A 16,616-nucleotide genomic window follows, 5' to 3' on the forward strand; every position below is an offset into this window, starting at 1 on the left:
TTTTCCATCCTGGTCCAGTATTTAGGAAACGCCAATGTAATGCTTCTGGTTTCTCGGGAGTTATCAACCTATTGTTGGGTAACTAACTGACTTCCGAAGAGGCAAACTTGCATTTTATTAAGTAGCTTTCCCCCTTTCTCTACTTCCCCTTTACAAAACAAAAATGTTTGAGTCGAGAACATCTGAACAATCAATGAATGGAATACATACTACAGACAACATGTTAAATGACAAATTTGAGTGTACATCACTGTGCAACCACTCGTCAGTAATTTTTATTGGTAAATGCACGTTTATGAATGATTACTGAAAATTTTCAAAAATACGGAAAATTTGATAGTTTGTTACTGATTGTGTCCAAAGGGGGTTGGCATCTATGGAATAGAGATAACAGGGTTATTTCCCTTGTCTGTACCTAACTTGATGGTCAGAGGTATCCAAGAATAGAGATAACAGGGTTATTTCCCTTGTCTGTACCTAACTTGATGGTCAGAGGTATCCAAGAATAGAGATAACAGGGTTATTTCCCTTGTCTGTACCTAACTTGATGGTCAGAGGTATCCAAGAATAGAGATAACATGGTTATTTCCCTTGTCTGTACCTAACTTGATGGTCAGAGGTATCCAAGAATAGAGATAACAGGGTTATTTCCCTTGTCTGTACCTAACTTGATGGTCAGAGGTATCCAAGAATAGAGATAACAGGGTTATTTCCCTTGTCTGTACCTAACTTGATGGTCAGAGGTATCCAAGAATAGAGATAACAGGGTTATTTCCCTTGTCTGTACATAACTTGATGGTCAGAGGTATTTTAAAATGTTTTATATATGATATGATAAAGATGAAGACTGATAAAATTATTGTTAGGTTTTGAACATTTGAGTCGTTTTTAGCTTAATTGAACTGTACATCCTTTATAAAATTAATACATACAGGTTACATAATGTTTGATTAAAAGATTGAAATTAAGATATACATTGTCGTGTGTAACAGGAAAAATCCAGAGAGACTCCAAACTACTGGAATGAAGGGCGACAAGCTCCATCTCCGAAATCTGTAGAATCAGATAGTAAAAATGTCAAACCTTTAAATGTTGAATCTGAAACAAAAACCAAACAGGTATACAGTGCATGTATAGAATGCAGAGAGTTAGATCTAAGTATTTTAAGCTTATTTTGCTTTTCCTAATAGGCATGTCTACTAGTGCATGTTTAATAGATAGAAATTTTTATTCCTTCTGACATTGATGTTTTCTACCCACTGTCATCCAGGCTATTCAACACTCATCATGCTTAAAATCTTGTCGATAACCATTGGGTTAGAAATCATTAACCATAGCAAAAATCAACCTCGGGAGTAAAAAAATTTTATGTGAAAATGCCCCTGACAAACCAACATGGCCACCGTTACTATAAAAAGCTCATTTGAGGTAACAGAAATTCTGAGGTAAAATGGATATGAGGAACACTTGTGCATTGTGTTTCTTAATGGAATTCTATATTAAAGGAGTTTATTACATTATTGGAGCTCAAATATAAATGTTCAGGTCCTTTTTGTGAAGTTTTTGTGGAGAACTTTTATCACACTAGCTAGTTAGGTGGGAAAGTTTTGTCTAATTTTTTTTTGCAGGACTCTCAATGCAATTACATTTTGTCCTTTTGGGGTTCTCTATATATGCCATAATGAACTCTGGTAGAAACAATATTGTGCTTAGATGTTAGGTGCGTTAAGATGATAGGTGTTTTTAACTTACTACAGGTTTGATATAAAATCTTGATGTAAAGTAAAAAAGTAAAACTTGCACTTGACAACAATCCCCTGCCTATCATTTAATTTCAGAACAAAACCAAAGCTATATGCTTTAGATAAAAATAGAATGCAGCAGTTGAACATATTATACAGAATTTATTTATAAACATTTTGTAATCTTAATTGTAGATTCAGAAACTTATTTCCTAAAAGTGTTGATATGACTGACTGCTGTTAGTTTAAACTGCTTTAACATACTCAGATTTGTTGTATGTCTAATTCTTTGCAACACTTATGTTTAATTTTCAAGGAATACTCACTATTAGGATAGAGATATTAATCAAATTCATTATGATTGACATTCTTTATGCATAAGGAGTTATCTACCCCTTATTTGAGAGCAGAAAGCAAAGTTTTATAACAATGAAAAAACAAGAAAATGCATGTAGAGGCTATTTTTTTAAATTAAAATGAGAATGAGATTAATTTAAGATAGTATTCAACAGTCAAATATCTTAATAAATACTAAAGGAAATGTTTTGTTACCGTGTGTTACTAAGTCCTTTTTCCCAGATCATATTGTATAATTCATAGATAATCAAGTAAACATGCCTTATCTAATTAAATCAAGAAGATGCAAGGTGTATGATTTGATTGATGAGAGTTTTATTTTTAACCAAAATTTGTTTTATCAGAAGAAAAATGGTGAAAGCTAATTTCAGGATAAATCTTAGCTTATAATTTTGCTCCAAGAATTTGACAGCCTTATAAACCATACAATCATTGATGAAATTCTTATTAAATTATTTGAGATACTGTGAACCAACTAATTTTCAACAGCAATTTATTTTCGTGACTTTCACATACGTGAAATAAAGTGAATTATATTATTGCAAATAAGTAAAACTTCAATCTTTCTAATTCAAAACATCAAGAAAATGTGAAAATTTTGATTTACAAAAAAAAAGTTGGTTTACCATATTGCTGAGGAGGATTAAAGGTTTTAAAATGGATATTAAAACTCATAAGTCGATATATAATCTGACAATACCATGGCAAAAAACTATACAAAACAATAAAATTACCTTACCATGTGGTGACTGATAAACTGGTGTATTCTACAGCCTATGGAAAGTCACAGACCCCAGGAAGGAGATCTGAGGACCGGATTCTTTGATGACAGAAGAGCCAGTCCATTAAACAGAGATGAAAGGCAACAGGATTATCAACAGTTTTTAGCAAATGTAGGTATATAATAAGGATACTGTGTTAATAAGTCACTTTTAGCACTTTAATATAGTGTTGTCAAATCGTACACTTTTTCCTAACCGGTTACTCGGATAATCGTTCGACCGATTAACCTGTTAACCGGTAGTTTAAGTTGGTGTTTGAAAGCGTTATCAATAGTACCCTACACATAGATAAGATGAGGTATGAGAGTCAATTTGACAACCTTTCATCCAAGTCATAAATTTACGCTTATGGAATTAAAGTTTGTTCTTTGGCATTATAAGGCTTGTCTGTGAGGATTCCTAGCGAAGTTTGACTTTTTAATAATTGAATACACCGTATCAACTATATAGCGGTTGTATCAACTTCAGATTGAAAAAGAAAAAAAAAACTTCTTGATCTCGTAGAATCGAATATGTCTGAAACCGATTATTCTTTTCTTTCCTTTGTTGTCTCCGAAAATAATGTGGAGCGTTTCAATTTGAAATGATTAATCATTAAAAAAAGAAGATGTGGTATGATTGCCAATGAGACAATTATCCACAAGAGACCAAAATGACACAGAAATGAACAACTATAGGTGACTGTACGACATGTTTCTTTGTTTACTTGTTTCTTTAAGTATGTTACTCGTACTATCATGTATACATTGAGTACATTCACATTGATTTGCATTTCTTAATTTTTGAGTTAGCATTTCGTTTAAAATAAGACTAAGCCTAGCACTACAGAGGTTGCACATTTAGATGTAGGTTTACACAATATTAGATTCAAAACGAAATAATGAAGTAATTAGTAAAATTTAATCGCATCACTGATTTAAAGTTACTGTTAAACACACATGTATACTAATTATGTTTTTTTAAGATCCTGCCCGAGCTCTAATTAATTTTATGTTTTTAGGATTAACAATAGCAATCAATATACTTGGACAATTGATCTGTCAAATTATTTCCATGACAACATTTTTTAAATAAAACATAACTATTTATAGATTTCAATACATATTTATATCAAATCTATCAAAATTGAAAAAAGTCCGGTTAACCGGTTAGCGTTTTTGGTATTCGATATTCGGTCGTTCGACCGGTTAACCGGTTAACCGGTTAATCGTTGACAACACTACTTTAATACTATGCTGAATTGTTTTCAGAAAATGTCTTATTTTCATTTATTGCCAAAAGTATGTAAAAGATTTGCAAATTAGCTTTACCCTGCTGCTGAAGCATATTGATTCCTTTAATTTTAAGGTAGGGAATCAATGAGCAGGGTTGTCAGTGTGAGGAGATGGGAAAGGATGAGCCATAATTTGCCTCGAAGTTGGTCATCAGGTGCAAAAAGCATCAATTTTGATTATTTTTCATTCTATTTCTTGACCTCAAAGAACCAGTAATGCCGCTATAGGTCTCCAGCTGTGAACCCCAGTTAACAATTTGACCCCAACAGTTGTAAGTTGGGAGTGAAACTGGTCTTGGTTTAGCAGTCTAGAGAAGGTCATTTGGACCAAAAATACAGAATTTCATGATTTTTTTTCATTTTTTGACTTCAACTGGACCTGAAACAGGAAGTAGTGGTTTTCTATGCATATTTCAATAATAATTAGGATCAGTAATTATAATAATAATTATGATCAGTAATTATATTTCTTCGGGTTTACACTATTTTTGCAAGTTTTAATCCTATGATTGTCCTGTGTAAGACACCGAAGGGAAGCCCATCCCCTCAAGAAAACCGACTTTCATCCGATTTCAATTTTCCAAGTCTGTATTTGAGCTCAAACTGCAATTTATACATGAGAAACGTGACAAAAGATAGCCTCAGGTTGACGGAACATGCTTAACTTTCGAAATAAGTATCATAAAATTGACTTCTAAAAGTATGGAACGCTATTGTAGCCAAATAACGGTGGTCTGGGTAAGCCTGTCATATGACGGTCACAGCATGGTAAGGGTTGAGCAAATTTAAGATAGTTGGGTTTGAAGATGGGCCCTCAAGTTGCAAGTTTGCCTGCAATTTAACCACTTTTAAGCTTTTAATCAACTTCCGTCAATCTTCTGTCTAAATCAGACACAAGTGTAAGGACATACAATACAGAAACGATCACTTGTTGATTTTTCCTCAAGATTTGACACAAAGTCAATTTTGGTATGCACTTTTAAAATATGTGATGCAAAAACATCACATTATATTTGGATACATTATTATCAGCCTTAGCTTCTGTATCATAATCCCTTAAGATGTGAAATTTTGTCAGTGAACAATGACATGAAATATTTTCCCTCAAAAACATTTGATCTGTGTTGAAACTGCTGTATGTATTTATAGAAACAGCGAGAGGATGAAATGAAACATCAGAGATTAGAGGACCAACGACACGCACCACATCTGGATTTATCAAAGGGAGATTACTATGATGCTGAAACGTATGAACGAAAGAGAATGTCTTTAAACTCAGAGAGAAAGAATGATTACCAGAACTTCCTTTCAAAGGTTAGTTTTATTTGTCAAACCTCACAATGTAAAAATGGAAGTACATGTATATCAAATAATAAGATTTATTAATTGTGATTCAAAACTTGATTATTTGAAACATGCATTTTTAGATTTAAAACTTTTTGAAATGATTTTGGTTTTTAATTTGTAAGTTTATTCAATAAACCATTAGGTTCTTTCACAGTTTCATAGATAGTCACACAAATGGTGATTAAAATCACTTCTGTAACCATGGATTCATTTGGTAAATGAAATTGAAGAAATTTTATAAAGAAAAATATAAAAATAACTAAAAGAATAAAGTGACTGGAAAATCATATTAAAAAAAAAATAGAATTGTATGTCTTGGATCATATATCTGTGAACTGTTTGAACTTTACAATTGTCTTGCTGTTTATGTTATAATGAAATTGTTCTTAAGAGAGTTAGAATAGAAATTATTAACAGATTTGAAACCTTTGCATGTAAACTTTCAAAATATTTAAAAAATCAGTCATATTTTGGTTAAGTCATTTTATTAGATATATTTTTAAGGAAAGATTTTTAAATAAATTTTTATGTTATGATAGTTATGAGAAAAAAACTAGTTTAAAAAAAATAACATAATTGTTTCCTCTAAGTATTATGAACATTTCTGATGTGTATTGATGTAGATAAAAAATATAAACACTGATTAATAAACTAGCAATGCAGACATTTTATTTTTTAATGCTATCTTTCTGAATCTGATGTTTTTCTATGTTTTGTTTGACTCTTTTTACAATCTTTATTACTTCTACACAACTGTGTGTCTTATCGTGTATTGCATATAAGCAGACAAGCTGAAAATGTCACTTTTTCCAAAAACATCCAACTGTTACTTTTTCTGCTATATAAATTTGATCTTTATAGAAGTAGATATTAATTTTTAACTTTTGTAAGAAAGAAAGTTTTACAAGTTTACGAAAAACTTTTGTTTGTATTATAACAGCCATATCGTTACCAAACACCTAAGTATGGTCTTCCTATAGGACAGTATAGGTATATACCATTAAGGAAAAGTCTTGAAAAACAGCGCAATCAACAATATAATGATTTTTTGGAAAAGGTATTATTGTTCGGACAATCTTTTTTTCTTGTGCACTCCTGTATGTTTTGACCTGTGTATATTCATCAGATATCTGAACAATGTACATCGACTGATTTCTATCATGCTTTGTGTGATCTGTCTTTCTAACTACCATATAAAATATTAGAAAAGTATAAAAGTAAAACTTTGCAGTTTTTTAAGTAACTTATTTTAGATACCAGATTGAGATTAAGGAGACAAATTTAATATTGGAGTCAAAGTTTTACTGACTCAAATAAAAGTAAATTCTGACCAGGTCTTATTTAGACCTCTTTTGGCAATTTTTTATTATATTCGTTTTTAACCAAATTTAATTATGACAGAAAGAAATATCTGTGTTTGATGAAACACACTCAATGTAAATTTTTCAGATTATTTCATTATTTTTATTTGTACTTTTTTGGTTATTGTTATAAACCATTGCAGTGGTTTGGTTTTACTCATGTGAGTTTGATATGTGTCAAGGGATTCTTTTATTGTTACAAGTCTGACAGTCAGATTGTTGATTGTATCATATGTACCAATCTTCACCCTTACCTTTACCATGTTTGTCAGGTGTGTAAACAGGTTTTCTGCAATTTTCTATTCCATATTCTACCCATATTTATTTATTTTGAGAAACATTGAACATGTTTGATTAATTTTGAATGCAATGGTCTTGTTTTGTCCTGTAAAATCAAGTTTGCTTGTATTGAAAATCTTCTTCAACTTTTTGAAATTTAATAATGAAATTTTATTTTGAATTTAAGACAAATATTTCCTATTGATTCTGCTTTATAGGAACCATACTGTCAATATCACAAATAACCCTTGAGTTTTAAGAGTCCTTTACCATACTGTCATGTCAGTAATAATCATGGATCTGTGTTGAAGTCTGTACTTTGACCTATAACTGTTATCTTTTTATACATTGTGACTATGATGGAGATTTTTCTTATTGGCACTCATACCACATCTTCTTAAATCTAATTAGTTGTTTTAGGTATAACATCTGTTTCCCATTGTCATTCATTTATATAGAAAATTACGTAGCCACTGTTATCACGTTTACTCATCATACATTTATATACCATATTGTCAAACATTTGGTATTCATACAGTGGTAACATTAACTAGTCTGATCATTTTGTTTATAAAGTTAGTTCATTTGGTGGAGGGAATCAGTTTTCTAAGTTGTAATAAAGTATGATAACCTAGCTGTAGTATTATAAAGATTATCTATCTCAAATATTTGGGTGATTTGAAATTCAGCAAAAGGAGAACAAAATGTCTCAAGTTAAAGAAACAGAAGACTTTCAAACAGAAAGACACCATGTTTTAGCCAAAGAAAGAAACCGGGAATACAATGAGTTTTTAGAACAGGTTTGTTTGGATGCGTAAAGGTTGTGGGTACACTGGCACAGTGTAAATATATGACAAGCAATTAGTAGGAGATTTTTGTAGTCTTTAAAGTTAGGTATATGGAATTAAAAGTGGTGTGGACTTTTGAAACTGAAACTGAGTATTGTGGATTAGTTTAGTTTGTCTTATCTTAACATTGGGACTTGGTTGTGGAATAATATTGTTGTAGAATGATTAATAAGGTCAGGTTCTGTTTTCTAAATATAAAATGGTAATTTCTGTTTGGTCTATAAATAAGTTGTATACAATGGTTAGAGTGTGTGTAAATAAAGCATTAGCATGGTAGCATAGTAAAACAATGAATAATACTATTTGGAAGATTTAAAAAATAAAAATCATAACAGCAACATATTACACACTGTTGATTGCAACTCGATATTATAGCCATCTGGCATCCCTGAGAATTTTGAAAAGCATTATAGAATAAAACTTCTGAAGATGGATTTGATAAAAAAAAAAAAACGTTTAGAGAAATTACAACTTTCTGTTTTTCTCCTAAATAGAAACGAAAAATGAGACCTATAACAAGAGACATGGGCGGGATTACTTACGCATCTAATTACAAGACAGATACGCGACCTCATTCTGACAGAGTATTGTCCCTTTATAAAGCTTTACCACCTGATCAGAGATCAGATATGAGGTTAAGACCAGTGACCCCTGACCATTGGTCAGCTAGTTTAAGTATCAATGAAGAAGCCAAGGCGGCCAGCAAAATGTCAATGAAAATGGAAAGGAAAAGAGAATATAACAATTACTTAAAAAACCAAACCACGAAAAAGGTATTAGATTAAAATCAAGTCAAGTTTAAAGATATTGTTTGCTCAATTATATCGTAAGTTTTTATTGATACTCTTATGAGCAAAAAAATCATGTTAAATTTTATGTCAGTGCTATCTCATATTGTATATTTACTGGAAAAAGTTTTCACGTTTTCATTTTTGAAAGCTAAAGATAAATAAACAAACACAAATAGAAAAGTAACTAAGATATGAAATATATAAATTATATGTTTGTAAATTAGCCCCAAGGATTGACAAAGGAGAAAACTCCACAAGGCTATGGCAGTCTTTATTTCAATGAAGAATATAGTGAAAGAAGGGAGAAAGCACAGAAGCATGCTCTTAATGAGGAATATAACCAATACCTTACAAAGGTATATATTTCATGTGTTCTCTTTTCATACATTAAGCAACCAACACTCAATCAATCAATCAATCAATCAATCATAATTTGAATGGATTCTCTTGTCAGTGAGACTAAATTATTATACACTTTTCAAAAGCTTTTATGTAAAAGTTAGATTAAACAGAAAAAAGTACTCTTTTTTATCATAAATAGGAAAAACTTGTGTCAAACTGAATGAAGTTGGAATTGATCAAACACGTAAGAGAACTATTTAATGCTATCCAGGGTTAAACATGTTTAAGGGAAGATAAGATCAAGGAAGACTGGTCTTCTATCTCATTTCAATGTACTGATGAATTATTGGTTAATTATTTAAAACTTGATGACATATCGATTGGGTTATAGGAAGGTTTGAAACAGGAAAAAGTTGAACCTCTGCAATTGGAGGAGGATTATCAGACTAGACGACAAAAAGAACTAGCCATAGAAAGGCATCAGGATTTTATAGATTATTTGGAGAAGGTATTATCATGATGTGTAGGAGCTATGGTGGTTTTAGTCATTGTGTGTTATAAAACAACAAAGTTCATCTCATTCATACCTAACAGGGCTATGGAGAACAAATATTAATTTTATAATTGATAATCTGTTCAAGTTAGATATTTATGGAATAAGTGTAATTGGCTGAGAACTTTGGTTGTTGTTGCCATGTGACATTCATCTCTAACTATCATTACCAGTTGAAAACAGGATGGTAGCCATCTGAAAAGTTTTGTTATGGAATTGTTTCATGACAGTTGTCCTTCAAGCATTTAGCATTAGGTTTTCTGTTTTTCCCTTTTTATTTGTTTATATCACTTTATTTGATTTGTAATGTTGATTCTGTCGTCCATTTTAATGTTGATTCTGTCGTCCATTTTAATGTTGATTCTGTCATCCATTTTAATGTTGATTCTGTCGTCCATTTTAATGTAGATTCTGTTGTCCATTTTAATGTTGATTCTGTCGTACATTTTAATGTTGATATTGTCGTCCATTTTAATGTAGTTTCATCTGGTATTCTTTGCTTTACTAAAATGGCAGTGACCCTCTGAATGGAAATATTTTGGAGTATAATACCTGGAATTATAGTATACTGTTCACTATATCAGCATATTGCTTCAATATCTTGTATGCTTCACAACTTGCTTGTCATAGATTTACACTGTGCTTCCAAAATCACTTTATATTTATTGGGGTTAGTTAAAAGAGGGAAAGTTCACAGAAAGTTTTGAATGTTTCACACAGATGGGCAATTGTTTCACAACAGTATTTTTTGTTTCTTTCTGAAGCTGAAAGCATTAAGAATTAGAATGAATAGAAAATAAGATATGTACTAACAAAGTTATTTAATATATTATACATATCATTTTATTTCATTATCATAGTTCACCATTCATAGACAATATATTATAGCTTAGAGTTGGTCATAGCCATGATGTGTGTCATAATATTATTGTTTTAAATTATATTTTTCTTCCATAAAGCAAACTATTGATTGCAGCATCTCTATTTTTAGTTTTATCTAATGGCAACACTTGAAGGAGAGTCTTAAGATTTCCTTTAATTATTGTTCTTTTTTTTTTATTATTGACATTTTTATCCTCACAAAGTCTTGTTTAAAATAATTTGTTAAATTGATTAGAAATGTAAGAGCTGTCATGTATTTTGGTTTCTTTTTAAAATCATTTTCTTTTTAAAACTTAAAAAAAAGGAAGGATTTTTGCTCAGTAAAATAAGATTGGTTATAGCTGTTAGGAACAAACTCATCATTTTATATACGGTATGAAACATGATGATAACTGCCCTGATTTGTAGCAAAATAGTGGAGTTACCTCTCAGAGAAATGGGCCCGTTGTTAATGTTGGCCTTCCATTATATCAAGAAAAATATGATGATCATTATAACAACCTGAAACAGAAACGAAACAACGAATATAACGAGCTCCTAGAGCAGGTAAAAGTTGTCCTTGACTACAGTAATAACACAGTTTCCCACCTTTGCTGAATCAATAGAACCTCACCTACAAATACAACTAATCATAATTAACTGATATTTAAAATTTTAGCTGATAATTATCATTTTTATTAGCAACACAGTCCTTCAAGTCAGTTTTATGTTCACTAAAGATAAAATAATTTTCACTTCTTCACATAGATATTTATTTTCCTCACAGCAAGTTCACTGCCTTTATATTTATTTGTGGTGTCATTACTCAGTAGAATTTTTACATGCCTGTCGATGTCATACATTACAGTATACCATTGTCCATGGAATCTTTTTTCATGAAAGCGTATGTCAAGAGTCATCATCCTTTGCAAACTTTGATTTTTATTTAGATTTTTAAAGTTAAAATCTGTTGTTAATTTAGGGATGTACGGCTGGCGGGCAGCTGGGAGGGAGGGTGGTTGCTGCCATACAGTGTCCCTTTATTAACATGCAAACACTTTGAAGAAATTTTTTCATTTTTTTCTATGATTTTGTAATGTTAAATTTTTTGGCAGTCAATATTAAACTTTTACACTATCAGAAACAGTGGCAGATGAAACACAGAACCCTGTGAATCCTGTAATATTTTTATGTATATCATACTTCCACTGAAATTAATTAACCAGCAATCAATCAGAAAAGTTACGGTGTCATATACATGATGTATATCATTTTTGCATGAAAGTCAATTATTATCAAACTTTATGATCAAACATTCAGATTTTTTCCTGATTCCTTTTCTGTTTTTTTTTTGGTTTTTTTTATTTCCTTGTGATAGATTTTAACCAGTTTACATCTGCCCAAATATTAAGTTAAAAAAGCTCTTCAACATTTACATTTGTTTTCCTTCACTTTTCCACAAAGTTCAGCTTTTTATTCCAGGAATATTTATTCTGATATTTAAATATTTTTATGTATTGAGTTTTAAATTATTTTTTTCTTCAGATGAGTAACAGACAGAACATGAAAGCAGATAAATTATTTGTATGTTCTAATCCCAACACTTTTTATCTCATATATATCCTTCCCAACTTTGACATTCTCATATATAATATCCTTCCCAAACATTTACTTTCAATGGTCATTAAATTATAGAAAAAAGGTCTTAGCAGTTGTACTTTTTTTAATAGAAAATAAACAAATGTCCATGGTTCTATATACAAGATATTTTAAGTACATGTCAACATAGCCAGTGAGGCATTTTTAAAACTTTTTATTGTAGTCAATTTAGTTTAAGAGTTATTCAAATACAATATGTGTTTGGTCAAATGAAATTTTGAAGCCAATAAGGGCAGCTGAAGAGAAAAAGTACATTTGAGGGGAAATGCTACTTAGGTCTGCATCTCAGTATAACAGATACCAGATTTGTATGGTTATTTTGTTTAGCATATTAGTTAGGGACAGAAAACAAGTATTTAAAGTGAAGTAATATTTCAGAATCTGGAATTTAATGACCATGCTTTAGAATGACATATCAACATGCTCAGTTATTTAACATTGTGTTTTAATGTCATGGGTGATTGGTTTTATAACTTCATCTGATTTTAATATTTACACTCTGTAGTGTGTTCTGGGTGTGACTTGTGTTTAGAGGTTATTTTTTTGAGAAATTTACTTTTTTTAGAGGTTATATTTTCAGAACTTTTACCTTTTTTATACCTGATTTTTAATCAGTTCAATTTTATAAACATTGACTGTTTTCTCTAGTCTTTATTAACTATTAACAAATAAACTTATATTTAAAAGTATAATTGCTTACAAATACTATATTCATGTAGTCTGATTTATAGCTTATATAATTTATCTTTACATACATAGTATTTTGAATATTGCTTGCTTTATTTTATTATTATTATTGTTTGTTCTATTATTATGTTAAAGATTCAATAAGGGATGTTTAAGAAATACCTAGATATGGTGAAAGAGAGGGGGTTAGAAGGCATCTTTATCTTATCTAAATAAGTGTCAACTATTAGTTTAATATATAGTGTTATTTTAAGACAAATCTTCAGCAACAGAAATCCAACAAATCAAGTTCTGTTGCAATACTTGTAGTTAAATTCCTGATAATTTACATTAGTTATCTTTGGTTTTTTTGAAAAATAATATACAACATGAAATGGTACTTTGATCTTCAACCTTCACAATGGATTGTAAACTTACTTGTATTTCCCTTGAGTATTGAAGGATTAATAAATCTGTCCATTTTATATTAACCATATAAACAGTTTTAAGGATAAGGGCATACATTGTTTATATCATATGAAATCAAGGGTCTCTTTTTAATGACTTTTTTTTTATTAACTTTGAATTAGGGGGAAACAATATGTTGGCACTGCCCAAAAATAGATTATTGAAATTAAGACCATGTGTTTAAATATTTAATCTAATTTTTATTGATGTGAAGCATATTCCGCCATATTTTTTCAACATTAAAAAATAAAGTCAGTATAGTTTACATATTTTGGATGTTATATATATTAGAAAACAAAGAAGTTCTCTTTTAATTGAAATCATTCTGAAGTCACTGAGAAAGTTAATGTACAATAACACAAAGCTGATATTGAATGAAATGTCGAATTGTATTTTAGACAAGTCGTCCTTCATATAGACAGTATACACCAGAAAGTCTTCAGGGGTTACCTATAGGTCAGACACGATATGATCATCAGAAAAAACAACAAGAAGTACAACGAAACAGAGAATATAACGAACATTTAGCTAAGGTAGACACCAAGTGTGCTGGGATATTGGCTGTGTGCACATTAATACACTATTTTCTGACTTCTCCAATGCACATGTATCTTTTATTTCTTCCAGTTTTCACTAGAGTTATCTGTTCTTGATGGGCACAGGGTTAACTTTCTATTGTTTACACTTTTGCATTATTTCATTTCATCTTTCTTCTTTTTTGCGTTTATCCAGAATTGTACTTCTTTGCTTCATCTCTCATACTTTTATTTTCATTTTTGAGTATTTATTTATTTGTTTTGGAATTAAAAAAAAGAATAGATGGCACACTATGATAAAGGTCATTATTTGGCCAAATTTCTCACTTAAAATTATATCTTTTTGTTTAATAGTTGTAAATTTACAGCACTATTGTACTATTATAGTTTATTGTCCATTTATTGATCTCTGAGAATCTTGATCGACTGTTTGGTCATCTACATAAAAGTTTATGGATCAAAGTGAATCTGATGTTCTTACACTTTAGGACAACGGTCTAATTATTCCATTTGAAAAAAATGCCTTAAACGGTCTACTTATTTCACTTGATTAAACGCTCACCATATTCCATTTGATTAAAGAGTTCATTACATCCCAGCTCCTTTGTTCTAACAGGGGTGATCTGAGCCGGATCACCCCTACCAGATCACCCCAGTTTAAGTTTCTTTGTTATGCATGCTTTCCTTTGTTCTGTAACATTTTGGCGGGAATGTCAAATCCAGTATAAAACTTATAATTAATTATACGGAGAAGACTATCTATCAAAATTCACGCAGAAAAAATCCAGTGTATATACTGGGATTCGAACTCAAGACCTTTAGCATATCAAGCCACGAAACATACCACTTTACCAGGTCAACTGGATACAAACTATTAGAAATTTAACATACTTAAAGGAAGCAAGATACTTTTATAACTGAGGCGAGTTGGCAGACCTTTACTCGTTGGGGTTTAAACCCTTTTCGTTAAATAAATGAGATGTCAGACTGATTGTTCAATTTTATTTTACACTTTTTTATGTTGGGCGAGTCGGTTACAAGAGTGGGGCGATTTTTTCATAAAGTGGCGATATTGTGTGGGCCGATTGGCCAGCGGGGCGAGTTGACATTGTTTGATATCTACTCATCGTGTTAAGGGGTCATAAAGGGTATACATCATAAAGTAATATATAAAATATATAATAATGGTTGTGTGGCGTTCTAAACTAGATTTTATGAATTATAAATGGTTTTTTGTGTAATCTAAAACAGCTGGGATGTAAAATAGTTATCCCATTCGGACTTAGTATGTCAGTGTAAGATCACCCTCTGGCCTCCGGCCATCGGGATGATCTTACACTGACACACCGCGTCCTTATGGGATAACTATTAATTATCTACCATTTGGCCTTAAATGACCAGGAAAATGTGTTTTATAATGTTTAACTTATTAGGACTGTGTTCATACAGTACTCCACGACTTGCTTGAAGTTTCCCAATCACTGATTTATGTGGAAGCAAACAAACAATGCAATTTTAAGAACAAAATTTAATTTGCACTTTCTTTCAACCATTACTTAATTCATAATAAAATTTCACAATATATAAAAACCTTTTAGTTCAAGCTTTGCTTATATCTATCAAGCAGCTCATGTGGTTTTCTAAGACCAAAGGAATTTCTCAATGCACCTTCTCTTGATAGAGGTTTTACCAAAACTAGTCTGTCATTGTGGTCAGTTATTTTTGGTGGAATGTATGTTGAAATTTTGTTTAATTATAATTCATATAATAATTCCGCATGAAATTCTAGTTAAATATAATAGATCAAAGAGGTTAATCTTTTAGTTTAAACATATTTTATATGCTAAGTTTATGAAGATAGATAATGCACAAGTAAAACTTAAACTTTACATAAAGTCTTCTCCGTAATACAAGTACAATTGGAAAATATAGAAGAAAGTATTATGCATGTAAAGCAAGAAATTCTTTGGATATGACATGAATTATAAACAAGGCTCATTTAGCCCTATTTTAATGATCAATTTGGATATGACATCAATTATAAACAAGGCTCCTTTAGCCCTATTTTAATGGTCAATTTGCTTGTTTTGCTTATAGCATATTGTTTTACCATAATAAATTGCGAAGCATATTCTATATTTTTATTTTTTCTTCTCAAATAACTTAATACATATTTTATGTCATGTGGTCCCCTGATACGTATGAAATGGCTTTTGTTGTCACAATTTATTTGTGGACTTTATAGAAAGGAGAGAAGATTGGAATGGAGGATGAATTACTGACAAGACGAGATATGACCTTGAAGAAATACATGGAAGATCAAGTCAGGAGTGAAATGCATGACAAGGTAAACAAGGGAGACAACTGAAGAAAAGAATAAATAATGCAAGGAATAAACTTGATAGGGTTTTGTAAACAACTATTTATCATTTTGGTATTCACCTGAGAATATCTCACAGACCTGATTTTCAATAAAATTTTAAAAGTTTCATAAACACTGAAAACGTTTTTTTTTTTATTTTCAATAGAAATGTCAGATAAAAGACTAAAAATGGTATTTAAGGTGGATATTCTATACATTGCTTGTGAGAGAGAAAGAAACTATTAAGTTTGGCGCATTGCATTTGCGCCAATTTTGAAAAAATCCAATCTTTCATTTGTGCCATTTCACAGGTAATACAGGTTACATGTAGCAGAAAAGTTAAATATTCATTGCTGTATCATAAATAAGATTTGTTTCTACGTAGTGGT

The 16,616-nt window shown here is 30.7% G+C and overlaps 1 protein-coding gene across 50 annotated transcripts in view; it reads left to right on the forward strand.

Moving 5' to 3' along the window:
• Nucleotides 1-16,616, forward strand: part of LOC139505616 (trichohyalin-like) — a 69,842-nt gene that overhangs the window by 23,457 nt on the left and 29,769 nt on the right. For 27 of the 50 annotated variants that reach the window (XM_071295197.1, XM_071295110.1, XM_071295115.1 and 24 more), the window contains 9 exons: nt 993-1,118; nt 2,873-2,992; nt 5,304-5,468; nt 7,831-7,941; nt 8,484-8,762; nt 9,005-9,136; nt 9,514-9,630; nt 13,728-13,862; nt 16,111-16,212. In XM_071295197.1, coding sequence (XP_071151298.1) covers nt 993-1,118; nt 2,873-2,992; nt 5,304-5,468; nt 7,831-7,941; nt 8,484-8,762; nt 9,005-9,136; nt 9,514-9,630; nt 13,728-13,862; nt 16,111-16,212 — 1,287 coding nt within the window. Of the gene's footprint in view, nt 1-992; nt 1,119-2,872; nt 2,993-5,303; nt 5,469-6,441; nt 6,559-7,830; nt 7,942-8,483; nt 8,763-9,004; nt 9,137-9,513; nt 9,631-10,965; nt 11,104-12,081; nt 12,121-13,727; nt 13,863-16,110; nt 16,213-16,616 lie in introns of all 50 variants that reach the window. The other 23 variants (XM_071295221.1, XM_071295164.1, XM_071295236.1 and 20 more) reach the window with 13 other exon arrangements.

This window comes from Mytilus edulis, chromosome 1 (assembly GCF_963676685.1).
Source record: "Mytilus edulis chromosome 1, xbMytEdul2.2, whole genome shotgun sequence".
In the NCBI taxonomy this organism is placed as follows: Eukaryota; Metazoa; Mollusca; class Bivalvia; order Mytilida; family Mytilidae; genus Mytilus; species Mytilus edulis.